This window comes from Micropterus salmoides, unplaced genomic scaffold, assembly GCF_014851395.1.
Source record: "Micropterus salmoides isolate LMB-PRFRI ecotype aquatic unplaced genomic scaffold, ASM1485139v1 Ms_hic_scaffold_13, whole genome shotgun sequence".
Classification (NCBI taxonomy): Eukaryota; Metazoa; Chordata; class Actinopteri; order Centrarchiformes; family Centrarchidae; genus Micropterus; species Micropterus salmoides.
The window spans coordinates 29,316,910-29,338,211 of NW_024040374.1; the positions used below are offsets into that span (position 1 = coordinate 29,316,910).

Here is a 21,302-nt window from a genome sequence, read left to right on the forward strand (position 1 = left end):
AACAGCAAAGGAGGTGGGTAAAATCTTTAAAAAGATCAAACCACATAAGGCAGCTGGACAGGATGGGATCAGAGGTAGGGTTCTGAAGGAGTATAGGGGACAGCCCTTCAGACAGCTTTTTCAATTGTTCCTGGTGTTGTGAACCAACAGTGTGGATTTGTGCATTTTATATCAAATAATTTGGAGACTCAAAAATCCCTTCCCTCTCTCTCTCTGAGAAAAAGGAGGGGGTAGGTCTCCCCTGGAGATTGGCCTTTTGAAATGCAAAAACTAGAGACATCGCCTGGGGTTTGGTAAGGGTCTGCAGAGACTCAATCAGACATGCATCGCTTAAGGACGCCGTAAAGGACACTTAGCAGGACAGCAAAAGAAGTGTCCAATCCCTCTCCCTCTAGGGTGCCTCAGGACATCAAAGTACCGGACGTTCTGATACCTTTTCCCATAGAATGGCTGGGCCATAAAACACCACTACCTTCTCTTCTATGAGCTGATGTGCAAATGTGATAAGCCAGCTCAAATTTAACTAAAGCTCCTGAGCAAAGATTGTTTTGGGGTTAATTCAAGCTATCGTCATGTAACCTGAGCGCCCCCAAGTGGAAAAATTAAGTATTACATGCCATCGTCTGAAATGCCGTTAATGTATTAATGTCACTATGTATTTATCATGTCCAATAATCTGATGCCATTCGTGTGTCTTGCTTATATTCTCTAAGAACGTGTAACAGCCAATATATCCAGAAAACTAGTTAAATTCTTCTCCTCTGATGTGATTCATTCTGAAATGCTAACCTCAAAGTTGAACTACTGACAATTGTTTTCCTTTTTATCAAGTGCTTAAACTAAGAACGGAACAACCGTTTGGCAATTAGGGTTTGATTGTGTGAAGATATTTGATTACAATACGTGCAAATAGTTTTGATTTAAATATTAAAAGTCAAAGAAAGAAAGTCTCTTGGGAAACCGGAGACAAGCCCGCCTCAGGGGAACAAAGGACTGCCCTCTGGGAACCACGCCCCAACAGACAAAAACAGCGACACATGTTGTCTCGCACTCTCTTGTCCTCTGTTTTGTTCCTGGCTCTCCAACTGCGCTACGGCACGCGCCCAGCGTGCCCGTCTCCCGGCAACGCCCTAAGCAGTTCGACCCGGCGCAGCGAAGGCTTGTTCGTTTTCAAGCCACACGCAAAGCGCCGCGACCTCAACTTTCCCTCGTTTCCAACAACTTTCCTTGTGTTTTATTATCTTTGGTTTTGTTTTGTTAAAAGTTATCAGTCCGTTAAGTTACACTAGTTTAATTCAAGAACGACCAAGTTCTTTTTTTAGCTTTATGCGTTGAGCTAATCCCACGGAGGTCGGACCCCACAATGTGGCCCGCCAGCAGTAACAAAGGACTCCTGAAAAAACTGCCTAATTGCCAGACCGGGGACGGTCAACCCTTGGGGGTTTTTCTTCATTCCGGAGAACCCCGGAGAATTCCCTAGCAGAAAGCCAGGAATCGGGCAGCTAGCGTGGGACCCGTGCAACAGGCCAAGGCAGGCCGCCAACCCACCGTAAAGCAAAAACAAGGCATTCTGTGTTCAGTGATGTCCAATAGTTTGTTAATCCATTATCTTTAGTCCTTAAACTCCTAGAAAATTTAATCTTGTTAGTATCATCTAATTGCGTTCATTAGCTGCCGTATGAGTCAAATGCTCCCCACAATAGAACCCCTTCTCATTGTTTAGCCATTGTTTATTTCTTTGATGTATTTAACCGCATTTTATATCACCTTAGTTAGTTAATAAACTTCACTGTAATCAAGGAATTGTGTGTATTGCCTATCTCAAAGTCCCTGCCAAGAGAATTTACCCCTAAACCACCTTACCCCCAATATGAGATTGACTGATTGATTTAAGATAATTGAGCGATTGTTAACTAACTGATCACTTGTGAATAATTGTCTAATTATTAGCCATACTCAGGGAATCCCAAGACCCTGGGCGAATGGAATATCGGGTGATGCCCCGCGAGAGATTTATGAATTAATATTTTCTGAACATTAAAATTCATAATTTGGCATTAATTCTCATAAATGTATTAAAACAATGTAGACATGCTACACTGGATTCACACCAGATTCCCAGGGCATGGAAAACTTCACTTATAGTGCCAGTACCAAAAATGTCAAAAACGTCGGCCTTAAATGATTATCAACCAGTTGCTTTAACATCAATGTAATGAAGAGTCTTGAGAGGATGGTCTTAAACCATGTCCTTAAGGAAGTGCAATATAAATTGGACCCACTGCAATTTGCATATAGGAAGGAGAGGAGTACAGAGGATGCTCTGTTATTTATGCTGCATAATATTTATTGTCATCTTGACCGGCCCAAAGGGTACGTTTGTGTTCTTTCTGCAGACTTGTCATCTGCATTTACTACCATTAGACCCCATATTATGATGGAGAGACTACTGCAGTTTGGAGTAGAGTCCTTTTCACTGACCGAGTACAGTGTGTCAGAGTAAATGAGGCAGTGTCTTCTCCTATTATTACTAACACAGGGGCTCCACAAGGGAGCACTATTTCCCTTCTTATTAACCCTTTATACAAATGAATGAATGAAACAACACTCCTGAGCATGTTACTATTAAATTTGCTGACGATACAGCAATCGTTGGTTTGATTAAAGAAGACGAGGAAACCAACTACCGGCAGTGGGTTGAGCACTTTGTGGATTGGTGTAGGGAAAGTTTTCTTCTGTTAAACACCAAGAAAACTAAAGAAATCATTTTTGACTTCAGAAGTATTAACAACACCCACCAACCACTTACTATGGATGGAGAGAGTATTGAAATGGTAGATGATTATAAGTACATAGGAACAATAATTGGTGCTAAACTGTCATGAAATTTTAATACAGATGTTATTTATAAGAAAGGGTTGCAGCATCTATATTTCAATGCATAAACTGACACTTATTAATGTGGACAGAGATATATTAGTCTTCTCTATCGCTCCTTTGTGGAAAGTGTACCTTTTGTGCACCTCAGTATAAGTTTTACAGCACTCTGGAGATGTTTGTGTTGGTAAAGCAGCTGTCTGGTTGTTGGTCTGATGTTAGCTGTATGCACTATGAATCTCTCTCTCTCTCTCTCAGGTCGAGAGTGGTTACCCTCTTGGGCTTCTTCCCTCCTCCCCATAGGTCAGAGGAAGAAGCTGCGTCCCACCTCCTCTGCCTTGTGCACAGTCGGCTTGCGGCTCTCGCAGCGCCTGTTTGTGCGCTATAGGGAGCAGTGCAAGGGGCTCCCCCTGTCAGTGCAGCGTCTGTCTCACTGGCTGTGCGAGGCTATTTCACAGGCCTGTGTGTCAGCCGGTGAATCTCCCCCAGACTTTATCAGCGCACACACCACGAGAGGTGTCTCTTTCTCTGTGGCGTTGGGATGATGGTGGACGATATCTGCACGACGGCTGCCTGGTCTTCCTCGTGCTCATTCATCCGTTTCTACCTGCGGAATGTCTCCCGTTTTTCGTTGACTCACTCAGTACTGAGTATTCTGGCTGAGTGATTGTCCTGAGTGTCTCCTCCCAACCGGACGGTGGGGGGAGTGTCCGCTCCTGCTGGTCCTGCTCCTGCTGGCCCTGCTCCTGCTGGCCCTGCTCCTGCTGGTCCTGCTATATGCGCAGTTGGAACAGTTGCAGCGCATAGTCTTCGTCTGTGCCCTAGTAGCTTATTATGTTGGCTCTGTGCTTGGTGGTACCTTATGTGCCCAGTGAGGCGCTGACTCATCCTGTTTTCGCCTCTAACCCAATAGCGATAGCTAGGGCTGTCCATGACTAAGGATTTACATAGTCGAATCAGAATTGCCATGTCTTGCCTATAGTCGACTGATAATCAGATCATCTATGTGTTTGTGCACGCTGATTGCGAGCGGTCGGGGTAGTTCCGCTTTAATGTTGAGGAGCTGCACTCTCTATTCATTAGTCACTGTAACTTGCACTGTACATTTCCAGCTAAACTGAAGCTTATTGTTGGCCATTTTCTCTCTGCTCGTCTGCCATTCACCCGTCTTGTGCAGAGTTTTGCGTGCATTCCGAACGGCTGACAACAGCTGTCGCGGTTCCTAAAGGGTCTATTACAAGAAATGGTTTAAAACGATATAATATTCTTTGTGTGGTTCATCAGTGGTGATAAATGATCTGAACATGACACGAGGTGCGGACAACTCAGCTCAGCAACGGTGAAGGTGGGGCTCCGTCTCTTCAGCAAGTGTTCCTCTTCTGCCACCACACACACAGACACGCTACGCCTACACATGCGCACTGAATTTTGAATATAGGTGTTGCAATTCAATTTTGTTGAAAGCTTTACTAAATTATTATACAAAATTATATAAATTATATTATAAATTATATTATATAAAATTATTACACTTTACTAAATTATAATCAAGCTTTACTAAATTATTGTCTTTGTAAATAAAATAAAATTAAATAAAAAGGTATTTACCTGGAAGGAGTAACCTGCTGGTGACAGAAAGCGAGGGCTGTACAGTTTCTTTCCTGCTGGTGTGGTGGCCAGCAGGCCGGTGATGTTGTGGATGTGCCAGATGTGCTGAGGGCACTTTGTGGATGACAGGTTAATGTCATCCAGAGAGAAACCTCCCTTTGATGGCCCCTTTCCCCTCACGCCCTCAAAAACCACACGGGCCTTCCTGGTCACACTCAGATTGATGTTATGCAGTTCCCAAGAGCCCCTGACGCCTCCTGAAAAGAGGACAGAAAATAGATATTAGTGTTGTAGGTGAAATCTTTGAGGTTTTGTTATTTTTGTTTACTGAAACATGAAAAATTGCTGCAGTCTAAATGTTGCTTGGAGTCGCCAAAGTCAGAAACATCCACATAGGGGCTTTAATTAAAAAAACTATACTGTGGATCATACAGTATGTAATATTTAATTTGTTACCTGAAATACTCTTGAAGAGCTTCAGTTTTCTGCTGCGGTCATCCTCTCGCACCCAGATGTTGAGAACATCATCTGCTGCCCCGGTGTTATGGAGGAAGAACTGCAGACACTGGGCTCCAGGTTTGGGATAAAGCCAACGACTCTCCAGGACTGCACGGTCACCAGGTTTAGCAGAGGCCGTGCTGAAGTGCATGAAGAAGCCTTTTCCTGAGGGCAGAGAGAACTTGTTGGGCCTCAGAACTTTCATATTACAGTAAACAAATGAAAAGTTAGTTCTGCAAGATCACCTGTGTAGTGTTATGTGGGTGTAGCGGGGTTCTCTTCTAAACTCCTCAAAATAGGAGAAAACACAGGCGTAGTCGAAAATAATAATATAATAATAATAATAATCCTTATTTGTAGAGCACTTTTTAAAAACAAGTTACAAAGTGCTTTAACAAGTGTAAAGAATAATACAAAAAAAAAGATAAGAGCATGAAAAATTAATATAAAATTAGTAAAATACAATAAAATAAAAGGGATAAAATAAAGTCAAATAAGATCGGGAAAGGCTCTCCTATAAAAGTATGTTTTAAGAAGGGACTTAAAAGAGTTCACTGACTCAGCCGACCTGATTTCCTCGGGCAGGCTGTTCCAGAGCCTCGGGGCCCTGACAGCAAACGCTCTGTCCCCTTTAGTTTTCAGTCGAGACTCTGGAACAGACAACAGACCTCTGCCCGAGGATCTCAAGGTACGTGCTGGTGCATATGGGACTAAAAGGTCAGAAATATAACAAGGCGAGAGGCCATGAAGAGCTTTAAAAGTGATCAATAGAATTTTAAAGTCAATTCTAAAACATACTGGGAGCCAGTGTAATGAAGCTAAAATAGGAGTAATGTGGTCACATTTCTTTGTTCTGGTTAAAAGCCTGGCAGCTGAGTTCTGGACAGTCTGGAGTCGATCAATAGATTTTTGGGTTAAACAGGTGAAAAGGCTGTTGCAATAATCTAGGCATGATGAGATGAAGGCGTGTAAAATGGTCTCGGTGTCCTTAAAAGTTAACATAGATCGAATTTTAGCTATATTTCTAAGTTGATAAAAACATGATTGAACAAGCTTTGTGGTGTGCTGCTCGAAATTTAAATTACTATCAAACCAAACACCAAGGTTCTTTGCCACAGGCTTAATGTGATTTACTAGGGAACCAGCAGATGGCAGTATTTGATTTGCCATCTGCTGAGACCCGATGACCAGGTTTTCTGTTTTGTCTGAGTTCAGCTGGAGGAAATTATTTGACATCCATTTTTTAACTTCACAAAGGCAGTTGTTAAGTGAACTCAGCATTCCAGGGTCTGTGGATATGACGGGCAAGTATATTTGTGTGTCATCAGCATAAATATGAAAAGAAATGCCATGTTTATGGATAATATGTCCAAGGGGAAGCAGATACAAGGAAAACAAAATGGGTCCTAAGACCGAACCCTGAGGCACACCATATTTAACTGGACAGAACGAGGAGACATAGTTGTTTACAGACACACAAAACTTCCTATTTGACAGGTAGGATGAAAACCATTCTAGGGCAGTACCAGAGATCAATGGTGTCAAAAGCAGCGCTAAGGTCCAGGAGTACAAGGACTGAGCACATGCCTTCATCAGCAGACATTAAAAGGTCATTGGTGACTTTAAGCAGGGCAGTCTCAGTGCTATGGTACTTCCTAAAACCAGACTGAAACTTTTCAAATAATTTGTTATTTTCCAGTACAGTGAGCAGCTGTTTGGACACAATTCTTTCTTGAATCTTTGCAATAAAAGGCCGTTTTGAAATTGGTCTAAAATTAAAATTACATCACAAATTATTACTGCAACCAAAAACGTCTCGGGTTACGTATGTAACCCTGGTTCCCCGAGAAGGGGAACGAGACACTGCGTCGGTTACGACACTATGGGAACGCCTCTAGGCTTTGCAGGTCTGAACGCGAATGAAATCACTCCAATCCTATTGGCTTGTTGCTAGAACGGTAAGGTGTGACGGAATAACCGGAGGAGTATAAAGCACACCTGTATACACTCATCATTAGCTTAAACTATGAAGCAGGCGCTTCAGGCGGGGAGAGAGGTGCGGCGGGCCGATGCAGTCTCTCGTTCCCCTTCTCGGGGGAACCAGGGTTACATACGTAACCCGAGACGTTCCCCTTCGAGGGAACTCGAACTGCGTCGGTTACGACACTATGGGAACGAGATACCCACTAAACCGTGCCGAAAACCCCGCCTGCCCCAGTGTGCAATAAAGTGGCACGACTAAGAGGAGAGCGCACGAGTGCCAGGTGCCGAAGGATGGTCAAGACTGTAAAACCGAATGAATGTGTGCGAAGTGGCCAAGCCAGCCGCTAAACAAACATCCTGCAAAGAGGCCCCGGAAAGGAGGGCTCGAGAGGCCGCCATGCCTCTGGTAGAATGAGCCCTCACAGCCACAGGTGAAGGCAAACCGCGCACCTGATAGGCCAGGGAAATAGTCTAAACAATCCAGTTGCTAATGTATGTTTGGATGCAGGGAGCCCAGCCCTGGGGGACCCAAAACACACTAGCAGCTGGTCAGCCTTCCTCCAACGGGAGGACCTCAGAGTGTAACACTCAGTGCTCTGACAGGGAAGAGCAGATGAAGTCTCCCGTCCTCCGCCGTCACATGAGGTGGAGGATGAAATGCCTGCAGCACTGTGGACCCTGCCGCACAAGATAGCACTTTAGGGATGTATCCTGGACGAGGGTGCAGGATAGCCCTAATATTCCCCGGAGCAAACTCCAGGCTTGCGGGGAGACCGAAAGCGCTTGGAGATCCCCCACCCTCCTCAGAGAGGTAATAGCAAGGAGAAAGGCCATCTTGAGGGTCAAGTGCTTAGCCTCAGCTGACTCCAGGGGTTCGAAGGGGGCCTCAGCCAACGCCCCAAGAACCACCGCCAGATCCCAAGTGGGAACCTTGGACTGAGTCGCAGGTCTCATCCTCCGGGCACCACGGAGGATCCGTGTGGATGGGGGGGCTTGGAGCTGAGGAGGGTCTCGACGGCTGTTAGACCCGCCTCTAGGTACTGTGCCCCCTCAGGGGCCAGACCCACATGTCCTTCATTGAGTTGATCCAAGTGAGCTCGGTGGTCAGTTTCCAGATCAAACTCCCGTCCTAGCAGGTAGTAACGTAGGCTCTCCAGTGCCCACTTAATGGCCAAGCCCTCTTTTTCCACCGTAGAATACAGAGTCTCACGAGGCTGCAGTTTTCGGCTCAGGTACAGAATGGGGTGTTCATTGCCAGGGTCTCCTTGGGCCAAAACTGCTTTCAAGGCCGACTGCGGATGCATCCACCTGTACCAGAAATCTTCTGTTGAAATCTGGACTCTTGAGGACAGGGGAAGAGCACAGGCAGGCTTTCAGTGTGCTGAAGGCGGTTTCACAGTCATCTGTCTAGGTTACTGGGTTCCTCTGGTCCTTCCTGGTAAGAGCGGTGAGGGGTGCGGTAATTGTTGCAAACTGAGGCACAAATCGCCTGTACCAGCCTGCCAAACCCATGAAGGACCATACTTCCTTCTTGGTGCGGGGACGAGGGCAGTTCTGGATAGCTTCCACCTTATCCACTTGCGGACGCACCTCTCCTCGCCCTAGCTGGTAACCCAGGTACCATGTCTCCTGCCATGCCCATTCACATTTGGAGGGGTTGAGCGTCAACCCCGCCTTCTTGATCATTCCCATTACCAATGATGTTGGACATGCTCCTCCCATGTGTTGCTGAAGATCACCACATCATCGAGGTAAGATGCGCTACAGTAGTCACAACCCTGCAGGACCCTGTCCATCAACCTCTGAAAGGTGGCTGGTGCTCCGTGCAGTCCAAATGGCATCACAGTAAAATGGAAAAGTCCAGCCAGTGTTTGGAATGCGGTATATGGCCGGCACGACTCCTCCAATGGCACCTGCCAGTAACCCTTACACAGATCCAGGGTGGTAATGTATTTGGCAGCTCCAATTTTCTCCAGTAAGTCATCGATTCTTGGCATCAGGTAGGCGTCAAACTCTGAGATGGCATTGAGCTTCCTGAAATCAATGCAGATGCGGAGAGAGGCATCCTTCTTGAAGACGATGACCACTGGGCTGCACCACTCTGAGTTAGAGGGCTCACTCACTCCAAGCTTCAACATCTCCTCTACCTCCTGCTGTAGTTTTTCCACTAGATGTTGTGGCACACGATAGGGACGTTGCTGGATGGGTCGCCCATCCTTTAGGCGAACAACATGCTCAACAAGGGTGGTTCTCCCAGGACTGGCTGCAAAGAGGGAAGGAGTCTTCTGGAAGACTTGGAGGAGCTGTGTGGCTTGCACTGGTGCCAGATGAGCGAGAAGGGGAGGAGTAGTTGTAGTGACAGGTTCCGGTCCAACCTCCTCTTCCACTTCCATGTCCACCTCCCTCACCATCAGAGATTGCTCTGGAGCTGGGATTGGACACTCCTTCCACTCTTTCAGTAAGTTTACATGGTAGGTCTGTTTGGGTTTCTTCTTATCAGGGTGATGGACCTCATAAGTGACCGGACCCATCTTGCGGAGGATGATGTATGGCCCTTGCCATTTTGCCAGGAGTTTGCTGTTGGAAGAAGGAAGAAGCAACAGGACTTTTTGGCCAGGCTGGAACTCACGTTGCCGCGCCTGTTGGTCATACCAGATCTTCTGGCTTTTCTGGGCCGCATGCAGGTTGACCTCTGCCTCCTATCTTGCTAGCCGATCCCTCATCTCTAACACAAACTGCACCACCCCTCTGTCACTTGAAGTGGTGGATGGGGCCTCCCAACCCTTGCGGAGCAGATCCAATGGTCCCTGCACATCCCAGCCATATAGCAGCTCAAATGGGGAGAAGCCTGTAGACGCCTGGGGGACTTCACGTTAAGCAAAGAGCAGAAACGGGAACCAACGGTCCCAATCCTTGCCAGTGTCATCCACAAACTTCTGCAGCATCTTCTTCAGTGTCTGGTTGAACCGTTCAACCAGACCATCCGTCTCTGGATGGTACGGTGTGGCTTTGATTGCTGAGATGCCCAGTTGTTTATGGAAGAGCTGCATCAACTTGGAGGTGAAATTAGTTCCCTGGTCCGTCAGAATCTCATCCGGTATCCCCACCCTGGAAAACAGTTGAACCAACACACGCAGAACAGTGGGAGCAGTAATGGTGCGCAGGGGGAAGGCTTCAGGGAAACGAGTAGCATAGTCACACACAACCAAAATATACTGATGACCCCCGCTGCTTTTCACCAGAGGGCCCACAATGTCCATGGCAATTCTGCGGAATGGAGTGGCAATAACCGGAAGTGGCTGCAGGAAGGCTCTGTCCGACTTGCGGGGAGTACTGGTTTTCTGACATGTGGGGCATGTGGTGCAGTATCTCTGGGTGTCTGTATACATGGAGGGCCAATAAAAACGCTTACTTATGCGAAGATAGGTTTTATGATGCAAGATGCCCGGACCATTGAAGTGTGTGTACTAAGTGCATGACCAGAGGTCTACAGCTAGCAGGGACTACTAGACGTCCATGGTCATCATCAACTGCATACAAAACATCGTTATCAACAATGAACCTTTCCTTTCCCACACAATTCCCATTTGTACCCACTTCTACTACCTTAGCAAATAAAGGTTTCAAAGTTTCATCTTCCCTCTGCAGTTCAGAAATATTTTCAGGCACTTCCCACATTTTATCCGACAACAAACCAATTTTTTCAGGTTCTGGTGGCCTTAGCTGCTTCTCAAAGCGGCGTTGTCGGCGGGATTTTCTTGGCCCCTTGGTGCCTCCCTCACACAGACTACTATCCAAGTCTGGGAGTGGTTGGACACCAGCTTTTGCCAGTGCTCGAGTAATCACAGGGCAAGACACATTCACATCAACCTCCCCTTCCTCCCCTGAGTCAATTTCCACTGGCAGTTCAGTTTCTTGTAATAAGTCCATGAGTACCGGTAAATCCCAACCCAAAATGGCATCTACAGGAAAGTGTTCAACCACCCCAACAGTAAACAGGTAAGGCTGTTCATCAATGGTAACTGTTAAATCCGCTTTGGGATAAAGGTGCTTATCCCCATGAACACACAAAATGTCTGTTTGTCTACTGTAGTCCACACTGCCTACTGGTACCAAACTGTACTTGACCAGAGACAAGAAGCACCCAGTGTCCAATAGTGCAGTAACCTGCTGCCCATTGATAGTCACAGTTTTATAGCGCTGAACTCTCGCTTCCTTATCCCCGACAGGCCCTCTTTCCGGCCGGGGTGCATAGCAAGCGCCGGTGACCTTAGCTTTGCGTATGGGACACACAGAAGCTTTGTGGCCTGGCTGCTGGCAATAAAAACAAACAAGTTCCTTACCAGATGTTCGTTGGTTTGGGGCAGTGCTGGAATTACCCAGAAGCTCCTGGCTATTCTCTCTCTTTACAGACCTAGGCTGGGGTGGCTGGAATGTTGGTCGATGTGCTGCACCGGTGGAGCGAGTAGCTGGTCCTCCTCTCCTGGCGTTGAGGTACTGTAAGGCCAGCTTAGCCGCCGTAAGGCCATCCACTGGCTCATGCTCCTTCACCCATGTCCTCCCCTCGAAAGGAAGTACTCGAAGTAACTGCTCCAGGATGATGGCTTCATCAACCTCCTCCTTGGTGTGTTGCTCTGGCCGGATCCAGCGGCGGTAGAGGCCCTTAAGGCGGTGGTAGGTCTCGGTGGGGTTCTCTCCAGGTGGTATCATTGCTGATCGGAACTGTTGCCGGTACGTCTCTGGGGAGATGTCGAACTTGGTCAGCAGCGCCGCCTTCAGGTCTGTATAGCAGTTTGCTCGCTCCTCATCCATTGCAGTGTAGGCCTCCAGTGCCTTTCCAGACAGCAGGGAAACAAGTCTGCATTCCCATACACTCTCGTTTTGGCAATGCGTTCAAAACGTAGTAAATAATTTTCAATGTCCTCACCCATCTGAAATGGTGGAATTTTGGGCTCACTATAATGCCTCCATTCTGACCTTGGTTGTTCATCTCTGCCGCTTGAGTCATTGAACTGGTGAGAGGATGCCTCCAAGAGTGCATCACGATGCACCCGCCGGGGGAGCAGGTGTGGGAAGTTCCAGCCTGGGATTGCTTGCTGTCACTGTGCTTGGGGTTGCTGCAGCAACTGGAAGGTTGATAGCAGGAAGTGTTTGGGCAGCAGTTCGACTTGGCTGGGCGGAAGGTTGACACACCTGGTAAGTCAATGGAAGAGAGGCCCTCAGTCCTCGGATCTCTGCCAACAGCCCCTCCTCTCATCATTGTAAGTAACCCATGCCCTGGTCCACTTGTTGTTGCAGGGGTGGTACGTGCTGCTGGAGCGGCCCAGGAACTGCCCCCCTCCTCACCTTCCTCTGATGACAACGACAATGAAGGTACTGTCTCCCAAGCTGGGTCTGCATTACTGGTTGCCATCTCCTCCTGCTGTCCCCGCCACTGGGAACGCAGCCCTGTGCGCTGCCTTGGAGGGCGAGATACCTTTTTCCGACTAGCCATCCCACTTCTGACACCATATGTAGCGGGGTTCTCTTCCAAACTCCTCAAAATAGGAGAAAAGACAGGCGTAGTCGAAAAATAGTGGCGTGATTTTTATTATGCCGGCCTCCAAAGTGCAAACAGTGAAAAAAAACTTGCATAAAGAAAACAAAACAAAAAAATAACTATTTGAAAAAAGAATTTATAACTTACTCAATAATAAAGTTGCACAAAAACCCAACATAAGAACTCACTAGTTACCTCCTCTGTAACCAGGCCAAGACTGCCCTCACAGGCCAAAGCTGCCACTTTTAAAGACAGTAGCCCCTCGCACTAGGCTTAACCATTATTTACACAATATAATGAATAGATTTTACTACCTTCAGAAAAGGATTTATATCTATTACACTTCGATATATTTTCAACAATAATTATATCGAACATTTTCCTTCCCCTGGAACAGTTACTTACATCACAAATTATTACTACAACCAAAAACCATAATTTTGCAGTTCACATGACCATGAAAGCGCGCGAGAACATGCTATTTAAAAGACGGAAATGTTACACTCCCGTTTAGCCAAACTGAATGGGAAACAGAGCAGCGATGCATCTCGACACATAGTAAGTGTTTGATGTTTGTTTAAATGTATGCTTAAAGAAGAGTAGAACTACCAAGTGTGCACCCTTGATCGCGCTACTTAAACAGTAGAAGAAATATGCATAATAGCAAGGTTTATGACCTGCTTAATTGAGGCTGGAAGGGAGCGGGGAGTGAGTGAGTATGTGCATATGTGTGTGTGTGCGTGCGTCCCGCACTCAGTGACGGAGCCGCTCGGTCACAGTGGGTTATAGTGTTATGTAATTGCTGGTGGGATTACTGCAGCGATAACATTCCTCTCTATTTAATGGCACTGTCACTTCAAGAGTGCTGCATGGGACGGATCGTGCCGGAGGGATGAGTTTCCGGCAGGACACGGGGGAAAAACGGAAGTGTCGGGCCCCGCGGTGTAGAGAACCAGCACGGGATGTACTTTTGGGTTATTGATATGGAGGATATCTCCATAAACCATGGTAAAGTACATTAATAATCCGTGAGATCGGCAGACGGAAGTGTGAACTAGCTAGCGGACCAAGGTAGATGCACGAAGACCTGGCTGTCCCAGCTGATTCCTGATGATCGATAACCGAGTGAGTGTGTGTATCTTCGCCACAAGGGGAAGAGACTCTGACCAGTGGCGAGAGCGTGAGTGAGTGTATTAATAAACAAAATCACATTATATTAGTCTATACTGACGATGTAAATAAACAATGCTTATTTTGTACTTTTCCGCTGACTTAGAGGGGAGAGGGGAGATACACGTGAGGAGTTCCTGGTGTGTGTGTGTGTGTGTGTGTTGTGTGTGTCCTGAGGACGCACACTACATTTTAGTGTTGGACAAAGTGTATTCTGTGAATGAACGTATTTTATGGTAAATTCAAATATTTCACCTTGAGTTTAGAATTGTGTGGCTAAGTGAATGTATTTATTTATATTTGGTTTTTATTTTTTTCAATTTAGCAAAGGCCACTACTGTTTTATAGATTTTGTCGTTTTGTTTCTGTTGCACAACAAAAGTTCAGTTTTATCTTATCTGCTTTTTCCATTGTTTCTTTAACACATTAACATGCATTGTAATGATTGACAGTCACCTTTGCATTGTCCCATTTTGGTGAAGTCAGTCTGAGGCCCTCCTTTCACAGAACTATGTTGTTCCCACTTTGCATTGCCAGGACCCTGAATCATCCCACAAATGTCCTCCTCCTCAAAGTCACAACTGCCCACAAAGGTAGAAGACTTGGCTGTGGAGAGAAAACAATTTCATCAAGACACTTCAGTACAGACTTGAATGACCAACACTTAATCTTGTCTCATTTGCCACCATTCCTGTCATAAACCTGTAGTACTACCAAAATGTGTATATTTTTACATGGATAATACATTGATTAATTGTACAAAACACATTTTCCCCCCTTAATGTTTTTGTATTACACTGAGTGTTAAATATTCAATACTTCAACAAAACAATAACAAGGGAGTAAGAATCTGATAGCAGGTGGACCAAATACACACACACACAAAGATACACACAGACACACACAACTACACACAATGACATCTATCCTTCCACATATATCAGCACGAACATATAGGCCTACTAATTATATTTCCTAAGAAGGAGAGGTAGGAAAAGAAGGAGAAAGTAAGAATACAAGTACAAATAAATATAAGAAATTAAAATGAAAAATAGACACACATTAATTCCTTCCTACGAAGTAAATTTTACATTCTTAGACAAAGTTAATTATATGCACACCACAATGAACTCATTAATTAGCCCTAGAGCGAAGCCATGGGTCCAGGGACCAAAAACCTATGGACCAATGTGACATGTAGTGTAAAGCTCTTTGAGTGGTCGGGCAACTAGAAAGGTGCAATAGAAGAAGAAAGAAAGAAAATTAACAGGAAATTAAATATTGTAACACCTATTTATTAAACAGAAAAATACAACCGTACCGTCCGTGATGGGATCTCACCACGTGGGTGAACAAAGAGAGGCCTACATGGAAAAACAAATGCCTCAACAATGAAACACCAAAACCCCACCAGGCCTTGCAAATCTCATCTGGGTGTGATTTTAGTTTGAATTGAGATCCTGTTTTTTTACTGGACGACATCAACAGGACCCCTGGAAATTCCTGTGACACGACCACGACGTCACCGAACGTATTAAGATGCCTCACCTTTCCATTGCAGCACGAGCTGCTACGGGAGGTGTTGCACTGCCTGCCAACGCTGTACTTTAATAAACGTAGGTGACAGTCTCCAACTCACTGGACGAGCTACAGACATCTCATCTTGACCCTTTTTTCTCTTGGTTTTCTTAGAGAGAGTACATTATGTTTCGTCATGCGATGGCAATATTTTAGAAACAGTGGAATCTACTTTTTTTTAATAATATTATGACAAAATGATTGTATATTGAATAAATATCACATTATGCAAAATCAATGTTCACTGTCTGCCATTGTGATACCACTTCAGAAATGTTTTAATTCTACATTTTGGCAGCAGCTGTCAATAACCTTTGAAAGAAGTTTAGCTTCATAATGTTTAGCCAGGTTCAAACGACAAACCAAGGTAAGGCGTTCTTTAAAACTGTTGGCAAACATCACTAGAGATACTGAAAATAGTTCTTCTAAAATGATTTCAGTATTATGATATTGTTATTCACATCGGCTGTAATGACTCCCGGTTACGCCAATCGGAGGTCACTAAGATTAATGTTGAGTCGGTGTGTACATATGCAAAAATAATGTCGGACACCGTAGTTTTCTCTGGACCCCTGCCAAATCTGACCAGTGATGACATGTATAGCCGCCGTCATTCCGCCGCTGGTTGTCGAGGTGGTGTCCAGCAAACGATGTGGGCTTTGTAGATCATTGGCAGACTTTCTGGGGAAGACCTGGTCTGATCCGGAGAGACGGCATCCATCCCACTTGGGAAGGAGCAGCTCTCATTTCTAGAAATCTGGCCAAGTTTATTAGTGGACCAAATCCATGACAACCCAGAGTTGAGACCAGGAGGCAGAGTCGCAGTTTAACACACTTCTCTGCCCTTCTTTTTCAGCAGTTACCCACCCAAACCCTACGCAGAGTCGCAGTCTAACACACTTCTCTGCCCTTCTTTTTCAGCAGTTACCCACCCAAAACCCTACGCAGAGTCGCAGTCTAACACACTTCTCTGCCCTTCTTTTTCAGCAGTTACCCACCCAAAACCCTACGCAGAGTCGCAGTCTAACACACTTCTCTGCCCTTCTTTTTCAGCAGTTACCCACCCAAAACCCTACGCAGAGTCGCAGTCTAACACACTTCTCTGCCCTTCTTTTTCAGCAGTTACCCACCCAAAACCCTACGCAGAGTCGCAGTCTAACACACTTCTCTGCTCCTCCATTTCAGGAGTTACTTAGTGAAAATCCTATAGTGACGGTGTCTGTCCCCCGACCATCGAAATTATTTAAAAAGTAAACGGAAGAGGAGCTGTGCATAAAAACCTCATAAAAATTAAAACCACAAGAGCAATAGTGCAAACGAATAGGAGAGTTAAATGTGGACTCTTAAACATCAGATCTCTCTCTTCTAAAGCTGGTCACCTGCTGCCCCGTGTTCCTGCTCGACACCCACTGATGCAACGACTATTGTTACTAGTCCTATTGTATTATTGTTATTATAATAATTAACATTACGACTGTTACCATTAACACTACTATAAATATCTGTACCATTTTTCATTTAGTCTATAGCAACATCACCTTTACTGTCTGTACCTCTGTGTGTATATTGTGTAGGCTGCCTCCCTCCCCTCTCTCTCTCCTTCCATCCCTCTCTTTTTCTCTGTTCCTCTCCTGCCCTCTCTCTCTCTCTCTCTCTCTCGCTCTCTCCCCTTCACCCCAACCAGTCGAGGCAGATGGCCGCCCACCCTGAGCCATGGTTCTGCTCGAGGTTTCTTCCTCTTAAAAGGAAGTTTTTCCTTGCCTCTGTCGCCTAGTGCTGCTCTAGGTGGGAACTGTTGGGCTTAGCATCATAGAGTACGGTCTAGACCGGCTCTTTATGAAAAGCGCTGTGAGATAACTGTTGTTGTGATTTGGCGCTATATAAATAAATTGAATTTAATTGAGGTACTTCACAAGTGATTCTTTCAACTAGATGCTAGCAAACTCTCAACCAAGGTACAGATGCTCAAGAACAAAGTCTATGAATGAGCCATTGATTTGGACGCTGTGTTCTGTGGAATAGGCAGAATTCTAAGCAACTAAAACAACTAAACATTATTTTGCAAACATTTCTACACTTTATAGTGCCAATAATTTTACTGTATTTTTTCAACAATTGCACCAAAATGATAGTGATGTGTTGGTGCATAAAGTCCAACACAAAATTAAGTTGAAATTAATTTGTGTGGGACCAGTTGACAAACATTTGAATTGTGTCAATCTAATTTGGAAAAAAAATATTGAATGAAAACCTAATGTTTTAATTAATTGAACATAAATGTATATTTTACTACTCCAAATAAAATATTGAAAGGTAAGCTTAAATATATTGTTGATCAGATGTTTTTTATTTTTATTCGATCAATTGACATTCATTGTGTTACTCTTATACAAGTTCATTAAATTGTTTTGCTTTTAACTAACCTAAAACGATTTTGTGGAATCTGTTGAAAAAATAAATATAATTAAAATCAAAGCTTCAGTTTTTTGAGTGAACCAAGATGGGACAACAAATACACCTTTTATGAACATTTGATTTTGATATAGCTCAAACACCAGTAAGCTGTGCATCAAGACCTAAAGAGAATAGGTCTTTTTAGTCTCAAATGGCCCATGAATGTCTATAAAGTAAACTCTATACATTAATGGGAAAAGTTCGTAGATATATTGGATAGTTGCTTGTAATTACTGTCAAATATGTTTATATAAAGTAATCTCTATAAAAATATGGTTTGCAAGCTATTATCACGTGATCTTATTTATTCTGCAGTTTAAAAACTAAATTTAACAGGAATTTACCATTAATAGATTGGATAATCCCATAAAATAAAAGCCTAAAGCTTTCAAGATACTGTTAATGAGTTTTAAAACACGGTATTTTAAGTAATTTTATGTAATTTTTTTGTTTTAAATCTAAAAATCTGTACTTTGACAAGGAGTTCTTGTGGATGGAATAGATAATCTTATGAATTTACCAAAGAATACTGCAGACACTTTTTAATTGTGTAATTTTAAGGTATATCTGCAATATTTTTCAGTTTATATGCAGATTTATACATTTGTTTAACATTTTACAGACGTTTTTAAATGAGATTTTATTTCCATTTTACAGCAGTTGGAGTGTAAAAATACAGACAATGTTTACAGTAAATATCTGTATATAAAAACAGAATTATTCCGTAGAATAATTTAAGGTTCTTTACTGTAAGTGTTTGGCAACTTTTGCTGCCAGACTTTTTACCGTTATTTTACGATTGTTTTTTTACATTTATTTACCTTAAATTTAAAGTTTCACAGTAAAATAACAGAAAGTTGTGTTAATTTCAAATATGTGAATTTCTTTGTCTTTTTACATAGAATTCAATGTAATTTTACAAGGGCAATTAAGCAATGGAATAATCCTATAAAAAAACTATAATTTCTCATTATATGAATTATGATGATTATAACTTTTATTTTATGGTTAATGTTTTTAATAAAAGGCTTTTTGCAGGCGGTTAGAACCTTTGTGTCTTGTCATGTTTGAGCTGTAATAAGCTCTTTCTATTTGAGTAATGAGTCCCTGCACTTTCATTTTCAAATATGACCATTCACATTCCCATATTAATATAACAGGTCTGTTTCTGTCGCAGCACAAGACTGCCTCTCTACAAATGTTTGACTACCTGGTGAACGACAATGGCCTGGTGCTGCACAAAGACCTGGACTTTATAAAGGAACAGATTGCTAGATCACCGGACGCTAATGCTCAAGGCCAGAAGGTACCATCCACTTCTGCCTGTGTGAAATCATCATTGCTCCAACAGCCAATGTGGGATTTGTATAGAAAGTAACTTATAACACCTTAAGATCTTTAAGATGTTTATACCAACTTTCCTCGGACACGCACTCTCTTAACTAATCCACTGTTCTTGAAAATCTGGGGACGGTTCCAACTTGGGACCGGTTCTTGATACCCTATTTAAGATATGATGGTGCCTGACCATTAAGGGCTTTGTAGGTGAGCACAAGGATTTTAAATTATATTCAGGATTATACAGGGAGCCAGTGCAGAGAAGCTGGTGTGGGAAAAATGTGATCTTTTTAGCAAAAAAACATCAAAATTGGAACAACTTTAAACTACCAACTATTTATTAATAAATAACCAGAATAATCAAATTTTTTATTTTATTTTTTATTTTTTTAGGTCATTTTCAAATGGAGGAAAGGAGGAAATGGAACACCTGGAGAGGTGGTGAAGAGGGGAGAAAATGAAACATAACAGGGCACATAGAAACGAACATCCACTCACACGTAAGCACAATTTAGAGTCACCAATTATCCTGCATGTCTTTGGACAGCGGGGGGAAGCTGGAGCACCTGGAGAGAAACATACAAACTCCACACAGAAACGCAGACGACCAAGGTTTGAACCCTGGACCTGGGACGACAAAAGGTTTGAACCCTGGACCTTCTTGCTCTGAGGTGACAGTGCTAACCACTGCACCACCGTGCTGCCCTGCTTTTAGGTATTGTTTTTTTATTTTTAGGCCAATTTAGAATCTATATTATAAATATGTTTCATGATTTAGGGGAAGCCGGAGCGAACCCACACAGACACAGGGAGAACATACAAACTCCACACAGAAACGCAGACGACCAAGATTCAAACCCTGGACCTTCTTGCTCTGAGGTGACAGTGCTAACCACTGCACCACCATGCTGCCCCGCTTTTAGGTATTGTTGTTTTTTTAGGCCAATTTAGAATCTACATGTTAAATATGTTTTATGATGTAGGGGAAGCCGGATCACCTGGAGCGAACCCACGCAGACACAGCGACAAACATACAAACTCCACACAGAAACGTAGACAAAAATCCAGCTCTACACAAAAAGAGTCAGGCCCAGGAATTGAACCAGCACCTTTTTGTGTGAGGCTGGAGTTTTATCCCTACCCTTTTTTGTTTTCAGCAAAACTTTTTATTGAGCTCCTGGACCTCTTGTCGAAGTACGTCATTTCGTCGGCCCATGGCATCTTTTTCCATTGTCAGCGATTTATTCATGACCTCCAGCATTTGTTCACTTTGTAGTCTGGCGTAGAGCTCTTTAACCTCGAGTTGTAATGTGTAGTTTTGTTGGATCAAGGCTTCATTTTCTTCTTTTATGACATTATTCCTGTCTACCAAAGCTTGTTCCTTTACAAGCCTTTCTCCACCTCCTGAATTTCTTTTTTCAGGATGTTATTTTGCTGAGTTAGACTCTTTTCTGTACTTTCAATTCTTTATACATTTCCTTTATGACGGTTTTGTTTTCCATCTCCTCAATGCACTTTTTGATTTCTCGATGGAGTTCATTGTTGTGTTGTCTTAAGGCTCCTGTCTCCTCTCTCAGTAGATCAAACTTGTCTTCATAGTCTGGCATGCTATCACGCTTTGAGTTGAGCGAACGAAGTTCTTTAAGAAGCTCATTCTTTTTTGCAGAAACAGCTTTTTTTTCTGATTTCAGGGCTTTATACTTGTCCTTCATGGCTTTTCTGTTCTGGATCCTTCTGGTAAAGGTCTGAATGAGTAGTTGGAGGTCTTCATTTTCTTTGCGCATTAAGTCCACGATGTGCAACCTCTCATTATACCTGAATCTGGACATCTTTTCATCTTCATAATCTTTGGAGATCTTCTGCCATTGTTCTTTCAGTGCAGCGTTCTGCTGGCTGATGGCCACTTTTGACACTTCCATTTGATCACAATTTCCTGCTGAGCCTTTTCATTACGGAGATCTTTGGCTATCTCCTGAATCTCTTGTCTCAGGTTGTCATTTTGCTGGCTAATCGCCGCATTCTCTGCTTTCAGTTGATCATACATTTCGTCGAAAGCTGGTTCATTTTTGAGTTTTTCCCTGAGCTCCTGAATTTGTTGTTGCAGTGCCCCATTTTGCTGGCTTGCTGCTAAGTGCTCTGCTTTGATGTTCTTACACATCTCATCCCAGGCTTTGTCAGGTCGCATCTGGTTTAGCTGCTGAAGTTCTTTTCCCAAAGCTTCCTTGGCTATTAAAATGGCTTCTGTTGCCACTGTCAT

The 21,302-nt window shown here is 43.8% G+C and overlaps 1 protein-coding gene across 1 annotated transcript; it reads right to left on the reverse strand.

Annotated features, from left to right (window-relative positions):
• Nucleotides 1-3,181: 3,181 nt before the first annotated feature.
• Nucleotides 3,182-21,302, reverse strand: LOC119901373 (meprin A subunit beta-like). The gene is made up of 6 exons (XM_038717000.1): nt 20,999-21,302; nt 14,132-14,281; nt 4,942-5,148; nt 4,486-4,742; nt 3,525-3,650; nt 3,182-3,259 (listed from the first exon to the last, which is right to left on the reverse strand). Exons 1-6 carry the CDS (start codon nt 21,300-21,302, stop codon nt 3,182-3,184), a joined length of 1,122 nt encoding a protein of 373 aa, XP_038572928.1.